The following is a 15,454-nucleotide window of genomic DNA, read 5'->3' as shown; positions in this document are numbered from 1 at the left end:
AACTATGCGATTTGCAGAGACTTGGAAGGACCTAGAGATTGTCATACAGAGTGAAGTAAGTCAGAAAGAGAAAAACAAACATCGTATATTAATGCATGTATGTGGAATCTAGAAAAATGGCATAGGTGATCTTATTTGCAAAGTAGAAATAGAGTCACAGATGTAGAGAACAAACATACAAATACCAAGGGGGAAAGCTGGGGCAGGGGGCGATGAATTGGGAGATTGGGATTGACATATATATACTACTATGTATAAAATAGATAACTAATGAGAACCTACTGCATAGCACAGGGAACTCTACTAGGTGCTCTGTGGTGACCTAAATGGGAAGGAAATCCAAAAAAGAGGGTATATATGTATACATATGGCTGATTCACTTTGTTGTACAGCAGAAACTGACACAGCAGTGTAAAGCAACTATACTCCAAAAAAATAAATAAATAAATAACAAAAATAAGTATGTGACAAACTAACACCTGGGAGAAGAATTAGGGAAGCTATCTAGGCTCTCATGCTTTCAAAAGTTGATCTGATCATAATAGAAGAAGGCAATCAAACCCCTTGTAGAACATAACCCCTTCACTGAATAATTTTAAAGCACTGCCTTCAGCTACCAGAGAAAGCAATGTTCCCTGTGTGTGTTCATTGAAACCCTTAAGAGAGCCCAAAGCAAAGTTCATTAGTATACTTTGATTAAAAAGTCATACATTTTTATATAACTGTGCTTAAAAGTAAGCTTTAAAAAATCCATTTTAAGGCTAAATGTATGTTTTAGAAAATGTTTTCTGCGTTGTTGATCCATACTTGAAATCATTTGGAGATCAAGAAATAAATGCGTTGAAAATGTTAGAGGACAAAGACAATTCTGACCCCATAATTGGAAAGCAGTACCCTGATAGCTCCAAATCCTTCCTCCTACATTGCAGCAAGTTTCTTGATTTATTGGCAAAGGCTGTGCAAAATTATTTTTTGTTAATTAAAAGTTGGATGAAATTTAATTCAGCCATGTATTCATAAGCATGTGCTGGGCAAAAATTGTAAAATAATGAATTCATGGCTTCGTTTATGGAAGTGTGTGAGGATTACAGAATATCCTGTCACTTAGCATTCATTTTAATTGAAGGGCAAAGCATGTGAACTTTAGAAAAGGCAGGCAAGCTGGCATTACCAAAAATTTAATAAAGGTTTATTTTAAAAATATGTAATAGAGCAATGTAACATCTTATGTGTGAAAGGGTTATTGCATGATCTATTTTATCATTAATGTTGTTCAAAAGGCCTCTAAATTTTTTCTTTTTACATTAATTGATCACTTTAGCCAGAACATGCCAGGTGGACCAGTTTTCTTGTGGAAACGGGCGCTGTGTTCCCAGAGCATGGCTGTGTGACCGAGAAGACGACTGTGGGGACCAGACCGACGAAATAGCATCTTGTGGTAAGTTGCGAGTGAAACATGCTGTTAGTGGAGACGGCGTCAAACAGAAGATTCTATCACGATAATCTCTCTTAAAAGGCTATTTATTTCTCTATAAATACAAGTTGACAAGGCAGAAGATCTGTTACTTTTTATTACGCCTTTTGGGCCTGAGTGTGTACTTTAATGATCACTGCAGAATATGTCCCATTCATGAGGCAGTAACCATATCCTTGGCTAAAATAAATGTATCCAAGCATTGCAGATTTTAGTAGGAGGTGGTTATTATTAGGCTAACAGGACATTCTCAAATGTTTATTATTAATCTTATGTCTATAATGATTAAATTTTTCAAACTGAAGAGCTCATCAAGTGACATTTGGAGTAAATGAGGAGGACATGTTTCTTGTTTGTATGCATATGTTATACTCTTGGAGCAATAAACTATACAGGCTGAGAATACATAGTTGGTAAACCATTTGTTTCATTTCTATAGTCATATAATTCTGAAGGACAAAATTTTTATTAGTTTAAAACATTTTTTGTTAAGAACAAAATTCCTAATCACTTTCCACTGATCCTCCTACTTTTGTAAACAGTAAATATTTATTATTACATAAAGTTGCAAATTTAATTACCCCCATTTGTACCCATGTATCAGTAGGTTGTATTATCATTTGTCTCAGTAATGTATAGTGAAACATAGTAAAGGAATGAACCAGGTTTTCTAAGACTTGTACTTTATTTCCGGCATGGCTATGGATTTTTAAAATTACTATGGGGAAACATAAGTTAGACATGCATAGCACAATTATTAAAATAGAATACAATTGGGTATATATTTTTAATAATTTGACCCCATGTTATAATATTTCTAACAGTAGGGAAATAAGACATTTTTGTAACCCTTCAATTTAAATGGCTCTATTTAGGGCATGCATTCTCTGTTTACCTAAAATTTTATTTTTTAAATGTTTTTTTATACTAGACTAAGTCCCTGTAGACATTTGAGTTTATAGCCTCTGATAAAGTAAAGATAAAGTAAGTATTACTAATTGGCAGTTGACATTGTAAAGAAGATAGTAGAGGTGTTGCAAAAAAAAAAGCAATAGAGAATCATACAATTAATTGTACATTTTACATGTAGAATTTCCAAAGCCTGTGATTGAACAGTGTATCCTCTCTTCTTTCCAATGTCCAGACCAATCATGTGTCTGGATCTGCTTCTAGACAGCTCTATTTTTCAGAAAACCTTAAATGCTTTTCTGTTCTTAGTATCTCCATCCAGAGTATACCAGAAAGGTAATGAGAAACCTGAAAACATTAAATACAGAGAAACCCTGGAATCAAAGTCCCAAGTCAGATAAGAAATGCCATGAAAACAATATAGACTAGGAAAATACATAATGAGCTCTTTAGAGAATTTCGATTAAGACTTTGAGCTGACTTATTTGAGTAACAGGTCTAGAGTAAGACTTTTTTCTTTATTTTAATGATAACTTAATTGAATCAAAGGAGAAAAAAATTACCCTAAAATTTCAATAATAATAAAAATAATTATACCAGCAAACTAACATAATTTTCATGAGGTGAGGGGAAAAAAGGGTCAGAGGGAGTCCAGACACATACTTTCTTACTGAATCTTTACAACAAATCTATTAGAAACATGTTACTGTCCACGTTTTACAGTTAAGGGAATCAAAACTTAGAGACATGAGTAACATGTGTGAGATCACAAAACTAATAAATAGCAGGACCAAACCATGAATCTAAGTGTGCTTGAAACTAAAACTCAGCCATTTCAGGTTGACCTTGCTTGGGAGCCAAGGACAGGGTGCAAATAGGGGGCAGATAATGCCATTATATTATACATATACATAAATATTTTATTTAAATGCACATCCACCTATAGTGAGTTTTATTCATTGGTGTGTTGGTAAATCTTTCAACATCTCCTAGTGGAGAGGAGCCCTGATCTAGTGTTTGCCTATTTTTGTGGTGTAAATACTCCCACCAATGCCAATATCAAGTTGCCAACATGACTCTCTGAATGTAGAATTGGGAAAAGATGTGTATACCAATATACAGTATTTCTGTGGTACAGATAAAATTGACATAAATAACTTCAAAAGCAAAATAATTAGAAAATTATGAACCTTGAGTATTAATTACCCTTGTTTGCAATGTTATTTAATTATAAATTTATATTTATTATTATTTAAAATAATGGCTGTGTGCTTAACAACTGACTCATAGAATCCTTGAAAATTTAAGAATCAGCTCTGCAAGCTGGTACAAGATGCCTCCAGTACACCACAGGATATGTACACATTATGAAATTTAGTTGTCAAATAGTATAGTTCTGAAATATAGAAATTTTAGAGAATGTCAGTAAACCACATGGGTTAGTCTCAGTACCATTTCTTCTTTACAACATAAGAAACATGTTTCTCTCCAAACATGTTCCTCTCTTTCATAACACACATTTATCTCTCAGATTGTCATTTTAACTCAAAATCTATGTCAATAGAGAAGCTGATAGTGAAGCTCTGGTAGGCACAGTCTGACTTTTAAAGTTGTAAGGGAGAATGGCCTGAATTTCTGTCATAACAGAAATTATCTCTGCACTGAATACAGAATCACAAAAAAAAAAAGTGAATTGTTTAATTCACTGCATTTATAAAAAAGCAGTCACTCTACTTGGCAATAATCCAGAAATAATATAGATTTAGCTAATTTTCAGTTTTATTAAGCATCATTGTAAAATTTGGACTGATCATATTTCACTTTTCCTTTTGGTGTTAGCCAAGTTCCCATAGATTTAATCCAACTAGAAGACTGCAATCATTTTTTTTTTTTTTTTTTTTACACTTCAGCTCCATGAACCACCTCTGTTATGTTTAAAAACTACTGTTGACACTGAAAAGAATATTAAAATTTGGCTTTAAAAACATGAGAAACCTATGATTAGAAATGTTTCTGGTAGTAATTAGGAGCTGAAGGTACTGTAACGGAGGGTCAAATTTTCAGTGGAATTCACTATCACCTGTTTACAAACCTAATTCATTCTACTTACATTTGTCTTTATAAATTAATTGCACATTTTAGGTTGAGATTCTATGTGGGCAAACACATAATTAGGAAGGCCCTTGAGTATTCTCTCTTAATCTTTAAACAATCTTTTAACTTTTTTAGTAGGTTACCTGTGCAGAAAGGAGAATCTGTAATTTGATGCCACAGATGACAGAGGAAATGTTAAAATTGTGAAGCTTGTCTTAGAAGTATGTCAAGGAACTAAATGGTCAATCTCATTTCAAGGATAGGATTTAGCACTGGTTCTTAACTTTAGTTGTCAATTAACGAATCACTTGAGGAGCTTTAAAATCGCCTGCCCATGCCTCACCCCAGGCTCCTTAAATAAGAATCTCTGGGGATAGGACCCAAGATTCAGTATTTTTAGTGCTTGCCAAGTGGTATGAATAGACACTCAAGTTCAAGTACCTTTAAGGCACCAGTTATCACCCTTAAGCAAGCATGGAATCTCTGGAGGGCTCATTAAAAAACAGAATGCTGGGCCCCATTTCCAGAGTCTCTGATCCACTAGGTCTTGGGTGGCACCTAAGAATTTACATTTCTTACAAATTTCTAATTGATGTAGATACTCGTGCTGCTAGTCCAGAGACCACACTTTAGGAACCACTGACTTAAGGGAACCACCATTCATATTTGATTTTATCTAACATATACTTGATGACATAATTATGTTTATATATGCAGAATTAATTTATGGTGGGAGCAACTATCCAGACAAATGTCATTCCCATCTCCAAATTACAGCATTAAATATAAGCATATTTCATGATTAAATATAAGAATATTTCAAACAAACTTGCATTTTTGCCCCTTGGACAATTTATAGTCAAGAACAGTATAGTTTATTTAAAAATTTAGTTTAACAATCTTTGGGTTGTTCTGTCTTCCAGGTATCTCCATATAGCTTACATTTATTATTATTTTTTAATAAATATGTCTTGATGTGAGTTGGTAACTTCTGATCTGTTCAAAAGATTTAACTTTGGAAAATACCTAAAGTTAATTAACAGATTGAAACATAATTCAATGGGGTATAAATAAAAATCCACTAAGATTTGCAAAGTTAATATTATTCCATCTTATGGATCTTTTATCTTTGAAGATAGTAGAATTCTGTCTCATGTACTTGGAATCTTACCTTTAAGTGTACTTGTAATTTTACTCTACCTAATTAAGGAGCAAAGAATATCAGAAAGAGAATTGGCAAGTATCAGACACAAACAGAAGAGAGAGAGAGAGCTATCAAAAAGAAATCATTTCCTGGTTAAATCAGCATAAATTGTATCAAAGATATTTTCAACTATATTATTAGAAAAACAAAGTTCCTGATTTTAAGTATAGTATTATTATTTGTTTAATTACGAATAATACAAAGAAAAAACTGGATATGTGTGTAACAATTTTAATTAATGGGAATTATTAACCCAGTGGAGTATTGATAAAATATAATAATTGTCAGGAACTGCTTTGCCATTCTTTAGTAGCATCCTGGCAGACCCGGTGACTCTGGTAACTTTTCGTTTCTATAACTTGATTCAACCCATTTTAAAACTCCAGTATTATATCTTAGTCAAAGTTTTCTCGTCCCCATTGCCAGCTAGACTTGAAGTTTTAGGACCTTGGATGAGAGGGGAATGTGTTCTGTTTTTTTCACTGTCTACTTCTCCTCCCTTTACTAGCCTTAGCTCTTCAGGAAGAGGGGAAAGATGGAGGAGATAGGTAACATTTTTTTAAGTAAGTCTAGCTGATAATCTTCTCTCTGCGTCTCTGCATGTCATAGCCCTCTAACACATGAAAAATGCAGCTCTCTTGAGAGGCTCTTATGTGAGATTTTCTGAGAGACCTGAGGTGTCACCCCCCTTCAGAGTTCCTTGAACTTTCTCTTTTTTCTCTGTTTTCTCTTCTTTTCCCTTCTTCAGAGTTCCCTCACATCTAGACCTAGATCTCTTTTATCCTCATCACAGATGGTATACCTCATGGTCTTAAGTTGCTAGAATTTCCTTTGCTTGGTGGGCATGTTCTTGGTTGCATTACCAGTATGACAAAAGAAGTTTTGCTATCTTTTGCTGGGTCCACTTTCTTTTTCATCTCCCAAATGTGAGCAGGCTGCTCTACTAATGACCCGTCTCTTAGACCTGCCACTACTGTCCATTTTTTTTCCTTCTTCTCTAGACAGGGTAAAATGGTCAGTCTACCTCTTGAGCAAATACAGTCAGTTCTCTTTTCTTAATACACCCCCAAATTGTCATGAGTGATTCTCATGGAGTCTCTCATGAAGCTACACAGTCTGAATCTGTAACTTTGTCCACAGGATCACTCTTTAGATAACCAAAGGCACCATGATGTCAACCTAGACTTTCTCTTTTCTAAGTTAAACACAACACTTCCTTCAAATTTTCTTACACGAACATTTGTGGGCTCTTTCCCTACCCATTGCCCTATTATGCATATGCATGGATTTTTAATGACCTTAGTAAAATTAATGCCCTAAAACAGGCAGTTGATGTTCAATTGGTACAGAGTTTCAGTTTTGCAAGATGAAAAATTCTAGAGATCTGTTGCACAACAATGTGAATATAATTATCACTATATAGTTAATACTACTGAACTGTATACATAAAAATGGTTAAAATGGTAAATTTTATGTGTTTTTACTGCAACTTTTTAAAAAAGTCATGGCCTAGAATTGAACAGAACATAGTATCTCATATGTGGTATTTTTACAACAGAATATAGTGGGCTTATTACCTTCAGTAATATAGATTCTAGGCTTCTGTTAAGATAGTCTTAGATGGCAGCTTTATCATGTAACTCACATGTGGGGCTCCCAGTCAATTAAAATATCTAAGCTTTTCATATAGACTAGATCACTCCTTTGGGGTACTTCTAATATTTACATTTCAACATTCTTTTACATTTTATTTTGATAGTCTTCTGATTCTTCCTTACCTACATATTTTAAAATATGTGCATGGGTAAGGTCCTTTCCATTTCATACTGTCACTCTTAGACCTCTCTTCTCTGATGACTCTTAACCCTTCATCCAATTTTGTAATTTTGAATCCGTAATGCTAATGATGTCTTCCAGTTTTGTGTAATTCAGAGATTTGATAAGCATAACTTTTAAGGCTGTAACCAAACCATAGTGACAAAGACATGAACCTTTTGGAAAGCAATTAAAAACATCCTGGGGAAAACTGATCCAATAATTAAAACTCTGTGGATACAATTTTTAATCAAGTACTCATCCACTTAAATTTACTGTCATCTCATCTTGCATGCATGATACTTTCATTTATCATCACAAGACTTCTCAAAAATTTTGCTAAAAAGACAGGACACTCTGTTTATAGAATTCTCATGATATATACTTACCTGAAAGTTGTATCAGCAAATAATTAAAGTTAGTTTGACATGAGTTAATTTTATTTTACTCATGAGAAAACAGTTTCTTTAAAAATGCTGGCAAAAATGTTTTAACAAATTCATTCTAAAATTATAGTCAGAGATTTGTGTAAACTTCACCTCTCTATAGTTTGCAAATTGTCACTCATTTTTGGAATTGGGACAATATTATTTACCATTTTCCAGTTTTCATTCCTCTTTCCCATCTTCCACTTATTTCAAAAAGACTGTCAATATTCTGAGATTAAAAATGTTTGCTGTTTTATTACTTGTTTGATAACTTGTCTCAATATGATGATAACCATTTTTAGAAATTAGGTATTATATTTTTCTCATTTCTTGGACTTAGAGCTTTAATTTCCTCTCATTCTTGTTTGTTCTTTACTCTCCAATCTGGCAATAATTACTTTTATTAAAATGATGGAAACCAAAGAAATGGAAAAGTTCTTTTTCCTGCCTGTGTCCTTCAAATGTATGCTTTGTATCCCAGATGGTCTTGTTCTGTTTTTTTCTTGTTCCATACATTTATATTTAAACATTCTTATTATTTTTGTTTAGAAATGTTATGCAAGCTTCTGTTAAGTTGTCTTCCCGTTATTATTAGGCATGCGACATGCTTTTGGATTTGTCTCGGCTTATGATTCCCTTTTTTCCACATACTTGACTAATAAGGCTCTGTATGCAGAAAAGGGGGAGGAGGTTAAGCAAACCTTGATGGAGTATATTAAAAGGCACAGGCAGAAATAATTAGAAACAGCTTTTAGTTCCTTTACCTAACTCAGCATTTCTCCAAATTCTTCCTTGAGAATATGAATCACCTTGGGTACATATTACTGATAAAGATCCCCAGGTTTCTACCTATCTTCCGCAAAGATTCCCCATTCAATAGGTCTTGCGTAGAGTCCAGGAATCTGTATTTTGGGAAAATCACCTCATGTGATTCTTATCCCAAGACAAGACTGGAGAATATAAACTCTGTGATTTCAAATTCTCCACAAATAAGAATTTGATAGTGCTACTGCAATGAATTATCACAAACATAATGGCTTAAAACAACAAATTTATTCTCTCACAACTTTGGAGGCCAGAAGTCCAAAATCAAGGTGTCAGCAGAGCCTCCTTTCAAGGGAATCCTTTCTTTCCTCTTTCAACTTCTGTTGGCTCCTGGCTCTCCTTGGCTGTTCCAGCATAACTCTAATCTCTTGTCTCCATCTTCACAGATTCTTCCCTGTGTCTCTTTCTCTTTCTCCTATAAGGACACCAGTCATTGGATTTAAGTCCCAGCCTTAATCTAGGCTGATCTCATATCAAGATCCTTAATTACATGTGCAAAGACTCTATTTCTAAATAAGGTCACAATCATATGTACTAGTGTTTAGGATTGGACATATCTTTTTGATCCATACAATTCAGTCCATTACATCTGGGGAACTTTATTATGCCCTATACCACCAATTGAATTATAATGGGGGCTCAGGTGTAGGTAGTTTTAAAAGCTGAACAGGTAATTCTAATATGCATCCAGGTTTCTGAAATGCCCTCCTAATACCTATTAATTTAGTCCCTGCCTCCTGGTTAACTTCTCACCAAATCTCTCTATAATATTCCTCCAATCCTCCAATTCTCTTGCTTTTCCTTTGTATCTAGAGCTCTGCACTAACAGAAGTAATTTGCTGGCTCATTAGCCACTGGGCAATAATAATTATAACTGCCTCTATGGTGCTGACAGAAACGCAGGCCTTTAAATTTCTGTCAAAAGTAAACATGAATTCTTCAGAGATTTCAGCAGCATCGATTTCCTCATTGGTTATACACACATTGTATATATATATATTTATATATATATATATATATACACACACACACACACATATATATATGCACACACATATACACACATATGCATATACTCAAACATATATATAAATGTATAATCAGAATCAAATGCGATAATATATGCAAAATCTAGATAGTACTTGGTATCTAGTATCTAGTAGTCATCCAATAGAAGATTATAGATTTCTTTTTTCTTCCTTTCAAATAATTTTCTATTCTCAAATGAGAATAGATAGATAGATAGATAGATAGATAGATATTCTCAAATGGAAATATATATTTTCAACTGGAGTTGGAGTTGGCCCAATTGAAATTAGTTCAGAAAATAGCAATATTTCCAAATCCTCATTTTCTAATATTAAATTTAGTGTTTTGAAAGATGTCAGATTGAAGTCCTATATTGATCCAGGAAACATCGTTTCTATAATGCTGAGTTGGCATTCTGCAAACAGAAAGCTATGTACATATGCCAATATTTGAATCACAAGTTGCTGTTCATTGCTATGATAAGATCTTTTCTAGCATTTGAGCAGATCATAGGTGACTGAAGTTGGGACCCTACCCCCGGGTACTCTGCCAGAAAGCAGTCAGGATGTAACTTCTGCGAGTCCTCCTGAGCCAGCATCCTTTTCAGAGCCAGCATCCTTTTCAGAGCCTCAGCATCCTTTCAGATCCTCCTGAGCCAGCATCCTTTTCAGAGCCTCATCCTTTATTGATCTGCTCTCCAAATATTGTGACATCAACTTTTCTGTTCTCTAGAGTTCACCAAGTCAGGTGTTCTCACCTACTATGTTCTAGATGCCTGGGTCATAAGAGAAGACAAAAGGCAGAGTTTCTGTTATAGGTTAGGGGAGAGAAGAAAAAAAAAAAGAACATACCTCAATCAGCAAAAAGACAAATAAAATAATTAAAAACTATGACAAGTGCTCTGAAAGAAATAAGAAGCTAATGACATTTTTACCTGATGTACTTATGTGTGAATTTTCTAAATATTGATGCATTTTTATTAGCAAAAATTTATACATATCCTCTTCTTTAATATGTATAAATTCTTACACAGGAGTACTGTGTCCTTATATGGTACTGAAATTATAGGTTCAATATATGTCCATAATCTAGTCCATCTCTATCACTGTTTTGTGTATAACTACGTATATTTGTGTGTGTGTGTAGACACACATTTAGCTTTAAAAACTCAGATAATATATAAAACCAAAAAAACTAGTAGTTACTTTACCTCACCCTTTTCACCAACTCCAGTGGCAACCGTTTTTAACTCTTAGCCAAGTTTTCTGGTTACCATTTCCATTTTTTCAGTAAAATGTTTAACCACTATTTCTTGATTTCCCAAAATTATACTTGTCTTTTGGCTTCCTCTGAACTAGAATATTCTGTAAGTTAGTTTTAAATTAAAGCTGTACAAGTAAATTAAAGTTGTACAACTTTAGAAAATAATGTGTTGTCATAATAATATAAGAAGTTGTTACCTCATGATGTAGTTAAAACCAATGAGAAACTATATTGAGAGAGTGGGAAAGGGAAAGTGTGGAGTACTAAAAGAAAGTAAAATTCTCATTTTTAATAGACATTTAGAATGGTATATAATTTTCAAAATTTGATTAGTAAAATATTGCTTATTGGTCAGCTTCCATAAATATATGGAAGACTATATATCAATCATTTGTGATTTTCTTCAGTTTAATAAAAATGATTGTAATGTAATTGTTGCATGAGAAAATGTCTGGTATAATATTTCTTCTTCGGAAACTATTGAGACTTGCTTTATGGCCTGGGAATTTATTGTTTTTGTAGAATTCCCTTGTGAACAGAAGAAAAATCTGTATTTTTATAGGTTGCTGTAGATTTCTTTTGACATATAGATGGATAGACAGACTGATAGATGGATAGATGATATTACTCAAGCTTATTAATTTTTTTAATATTCTCTGTATATTTATATTTTTTCCTGTTTAAGGATAACTTAAAAACTAAAAGCTAATTTCTCTGAAATGTTTTTTCTTTTACATGTAAAATGGCAATAATAAAAACTATCTCATAGTAGTAGTTTTATAGTCATGAGGATTAAATAGGAACCACATATAACACCAAATACAGTGTTTGGGTAGTTAGTTGTACCACTCTTCCATTGGTTAGTTGGTAATACTAATTCCCCCTTTTCCTTAATTCCATGCAATGATTAACATCAATGCTGATCTCATTCTATAAGACGATTTAAAATATGGGTTTACATATCATATAGACTTACATAAACTATGAATTTAAAATGATTTACAATTATGTACCTTGTTAAAAGTTTAAAATGTATATTTGAATGTTAGCAATAGATATATGTAATTTCATATATAAATAGTCATATATGTAGGTACAATAAAATATTTGGACCCCTGACTAATTCTTTTGGTAGTCAGCTAACAAATAAGGACAAGGACACTGGTTACTGTAAGTGTACACTAGTATAGATAGATAGATAGATAGATAGATATAGATATAGATATGTAAGACATCAAGCATTAATATTGCCGCTTTACTCCTGGATTTAACCCCTGTAATTCCCAAGAGAATGGGAACTTTTCCCATTGAGTGCACTTTTTTCTCTGTTATATTTAGTGGTTTTATGTGTTCTGTGTCAGAAAACATTTTTTGAAATGTGCTAGTTCCAGTTATGTTCTTTGTTGTGCACATAATGACCCTGTGATTTCTCATTTGCAATCAGAATCTGCGAGTATGAATCTCAATGACAATTTGATTGCCTGGTGACTTTTATATTGTGTGTGTGTGTGTGTGTGTGTGTGTGTGTGTGTGTGTGTGTATGTGTGTCTTTTTAAGGTGGGGGGGCGTCTGTAAATAGAATGAGCAAGAGTGAGCTCTTAGAAACCATTTATAATCATATCTTAAATCAGTATTGATGTAATAACCAAGGTTGTCTATTCTTGGAGATATCATACTTACTTGTATGATACATTTGGAGTGTCATTTGCTTCTCTTCCCCTTGAGTGCGTTACCTTTTTTTTTTTAATTTTTATTGGAGTATAGTTGATTTAAAATGTTGTGTTAGTTTCAGGTGTACAGCAAAGTAAATCAGTTACACATATACATATATCCACTCTTTTTTAGATTCTTTCCAATATAGGCCATTACAGAGTATTGAGTAGAGTTCTCTGTGCTATACAGTAGGTCCTTATTAGTTATCTATTTTATATATATAGTAGTGTGTATATGTTAATCCCAGTCTTCCAATTTATCCCTACCCCCCTTATTCCCTGGTAACCATAAGTTTGTTTTCTACATCTGTAACTCTATTTCTGTTCTGTAGCTAAGTTCATTTGTACCCATTTTTTAGATTCCGCATATAAGAGATATCATATGATATTCGCCTTTCACTCAGTATGACAAGCCATAGGTCCATCCATGTTGCTACAAATGACATTATTTCATTCTTATTTATGGCTGAGAAATATTCCATTGTATATATGTACCACATCTTCTTTATCCATTCCTCTATTGATGGACATTTAGGTTGATTCCATATCTTTGCTATTGTAAATAGTGCTACAGTGAACATTGGAGTGTATGTATCTTTTCAAATTATGGTTTTTTGTATATAAAAGAAAAGGAAATTGCCTGGGTAGTCCAAACATAACCAAGATTTCGGAATTGTGAATGGGTATCAACCAATCAACCATAGAGCTAGGAATAAGGAATCCCAAAGTATACTGTTTGCATGAAAAATCAATATGTATAAGCAAGTTGATGAAAATTACTCATTAATAATTTGCTAAATTTTTATATGCTAAAAATAAAACAGAAAAAAGTATCCCAAGCAACCTTACTACTATTTCATGGCACTGAAGAGTTTATTTCTTGTGCCCACACAGTGCTAAAATTACCAATCCCAGAGTATGAATTAGAATGAGACAAATATGTAAAATGTCACATAATTATAACTTTCAGAATTTCTATAATATTTCAAAATAAAATTTGTTTTATTCTTTTTCTCTTGGAGGATATGGTATTATATGTACACACACACATACACACACATGCACATGAGTAACATTTCCTGAAATATAGTCTTAAAATACATACCCAAATTAATTTACTTGAGATACCCACTTCTTGTATGTTTTGGGTTTTGATATAAACTATAAATCGATTGTTTATTTCATCTGCCACATTTCATTGGGCATTTCTAATTTACTAAAGCTATTACTTTTTAAAATTATTTCTTGGGTTGAAAAATCTAAAGTCACTGTTATTAACCTTAGGATTGAATTGAATATAGACTCACTTTAGTACCAATTATTTTAATTGCCAGGGAAGTCCATCACTGTTAGATATGAGTCCATTCTTTGAAAATTTTTCTGCTTCCCTAAAATGTGTAAAAACAGAAAATGTAACTTTTATCCTTTCCTGTATTTTTAGTCTCACTCACTGGCTTCTTTCCTTTTATACTTATGTATGTTCAACTTTCATCCTCTTAAAAAAGGTTACTACCAGCATAAGTACCTAACTCTCCCTTGATTCTCTTCAGCTATCATATTAATTCTCACTGTCCTCACAGTCCAGTGTCTTGGGAAAGTTGAAGAAAATTTATGTATGCATCTTCCACTCAGTCTACTAGAAAATAGAAACTTATTTCTTTCCCAGATCATTCCATGAAAGCTCAACAAGGAAAAAAATTAATCTGGGTAGGGCACTTCAATTTGTATTTAAGATTATCTGAGCAGCCTTCATCACTGCTGTGTTTCTCCTTGAAACACTTTCTTCTCTTGTCTTCCGTGACAAGATATTTCTTGGTTTCCCTTCTACATTTTTCTGATTCCTCTGTCTCTGACTACCCTTCAAATATTCTTTCCTTTTTTTCTTTGGGAGAGGAAGTAAATTGCTTTCTAAAAAGTTCTCATTTCTTATTTTTTATTTGGGAAGAAGAGTACATTTTTCATTCCTGATTCAATTTTGTAAATTGTTTACAGGTTAATTTAAGTTTTATAAATTTCCTCTTGGCGTTCTGATCTTCTACTGAAGTGTTTCTATACATAAATTTATTTTTACTTATCTCAAGATAGATTGTGGTGCTTGAATCTAAAATCATATCTCTCATGAATTCTGGGAAATTCTAAAGAAGTATCTTTTCAAATATCACCTATCTCCATTTTCTCTCTTCACTGTTTTTGGAACTGTTAGGTTAGTGTTTGATCGTTTTAGTGTGTCCTCCATGATTCTTAATCCCTTCCACATTATTTTTATTTTTATTTATTTATTTATTTTGCGTTACACGGGCCTCTCACTGTTGTGGACTCTCCCGTTGCGGAGCACAGGCTCCGGACGCGCAGGCCCAGCGGCCGTGGCTCATGGGCCCAGCCGCTCCGCGGCGTGTGGGATCTTCCTGGACCGGGGCATGAACCCGTGTCCCCTGCATCGGCAGGCGGACTCTCAACCACTGCGCCACCAGGGAAGCCCCCACATTATTTTTAATCTTTGAACTGCAGCCATGGAAATTTCTTCAGATCTATTTTCCAGTTTAGTAATTGTTTCTTCAAGTATACTAATTTGTAATTTAACTAGTTCATGCAGTTTGTATTCCAAGGCTGTGATTTACATTTCTAAATGCTCTATTTGGTTGCTTTTCAAGTCTGCCTAAGTTTTTTTCTCATGATGTTTTTTTACATTTTTTTAAATTTT

General features: G+C 33.4%; 1 protein-coding gene across 1 annotated transcript in view; it reads left to right on the top strand.

Annotated features, from left to right (window-relative positions):
- LRP1B (LDL receptor related protein 1B) overlaps positions 1 to 15,454 on the top strand; it is a 1,933,320-nt gene that overhangs the window by 1,152,903 nt on the left and 764,963 nt on the right. The window contains exon 18 of the mRNA XM_024122386.1: positions 1,322 to 1,438. Coding sequence (XP_023978154.1) covers positions 1,322 to 1,438 — 117 coding nt within the window. The remainder of the gene's footprint in view (positions 1 to 1,321; positions 1,439 to 15,454) is intronic.

Source organism: Physeter macrocephalus, chromosome 2 (assembly GCF_002837175.3).
Source record: "Physeter macrocephalus isolate SW-GA chromosome 2, ASM283717v5, whole genome shotgun sequence".
In the NCBI taxonomy this organism is placed as follows: Eukaryota; Metazoa; Chordata; class Mammalia; order Artiodactyla; family Physeteridae; genus Physeter; species Physeter macrocephalus.
The sequence above is the reverse complement of the archived record's forward strand: the minus strand, read 5'-3'. Positions and strand labels throughout refer to the sequence as shown.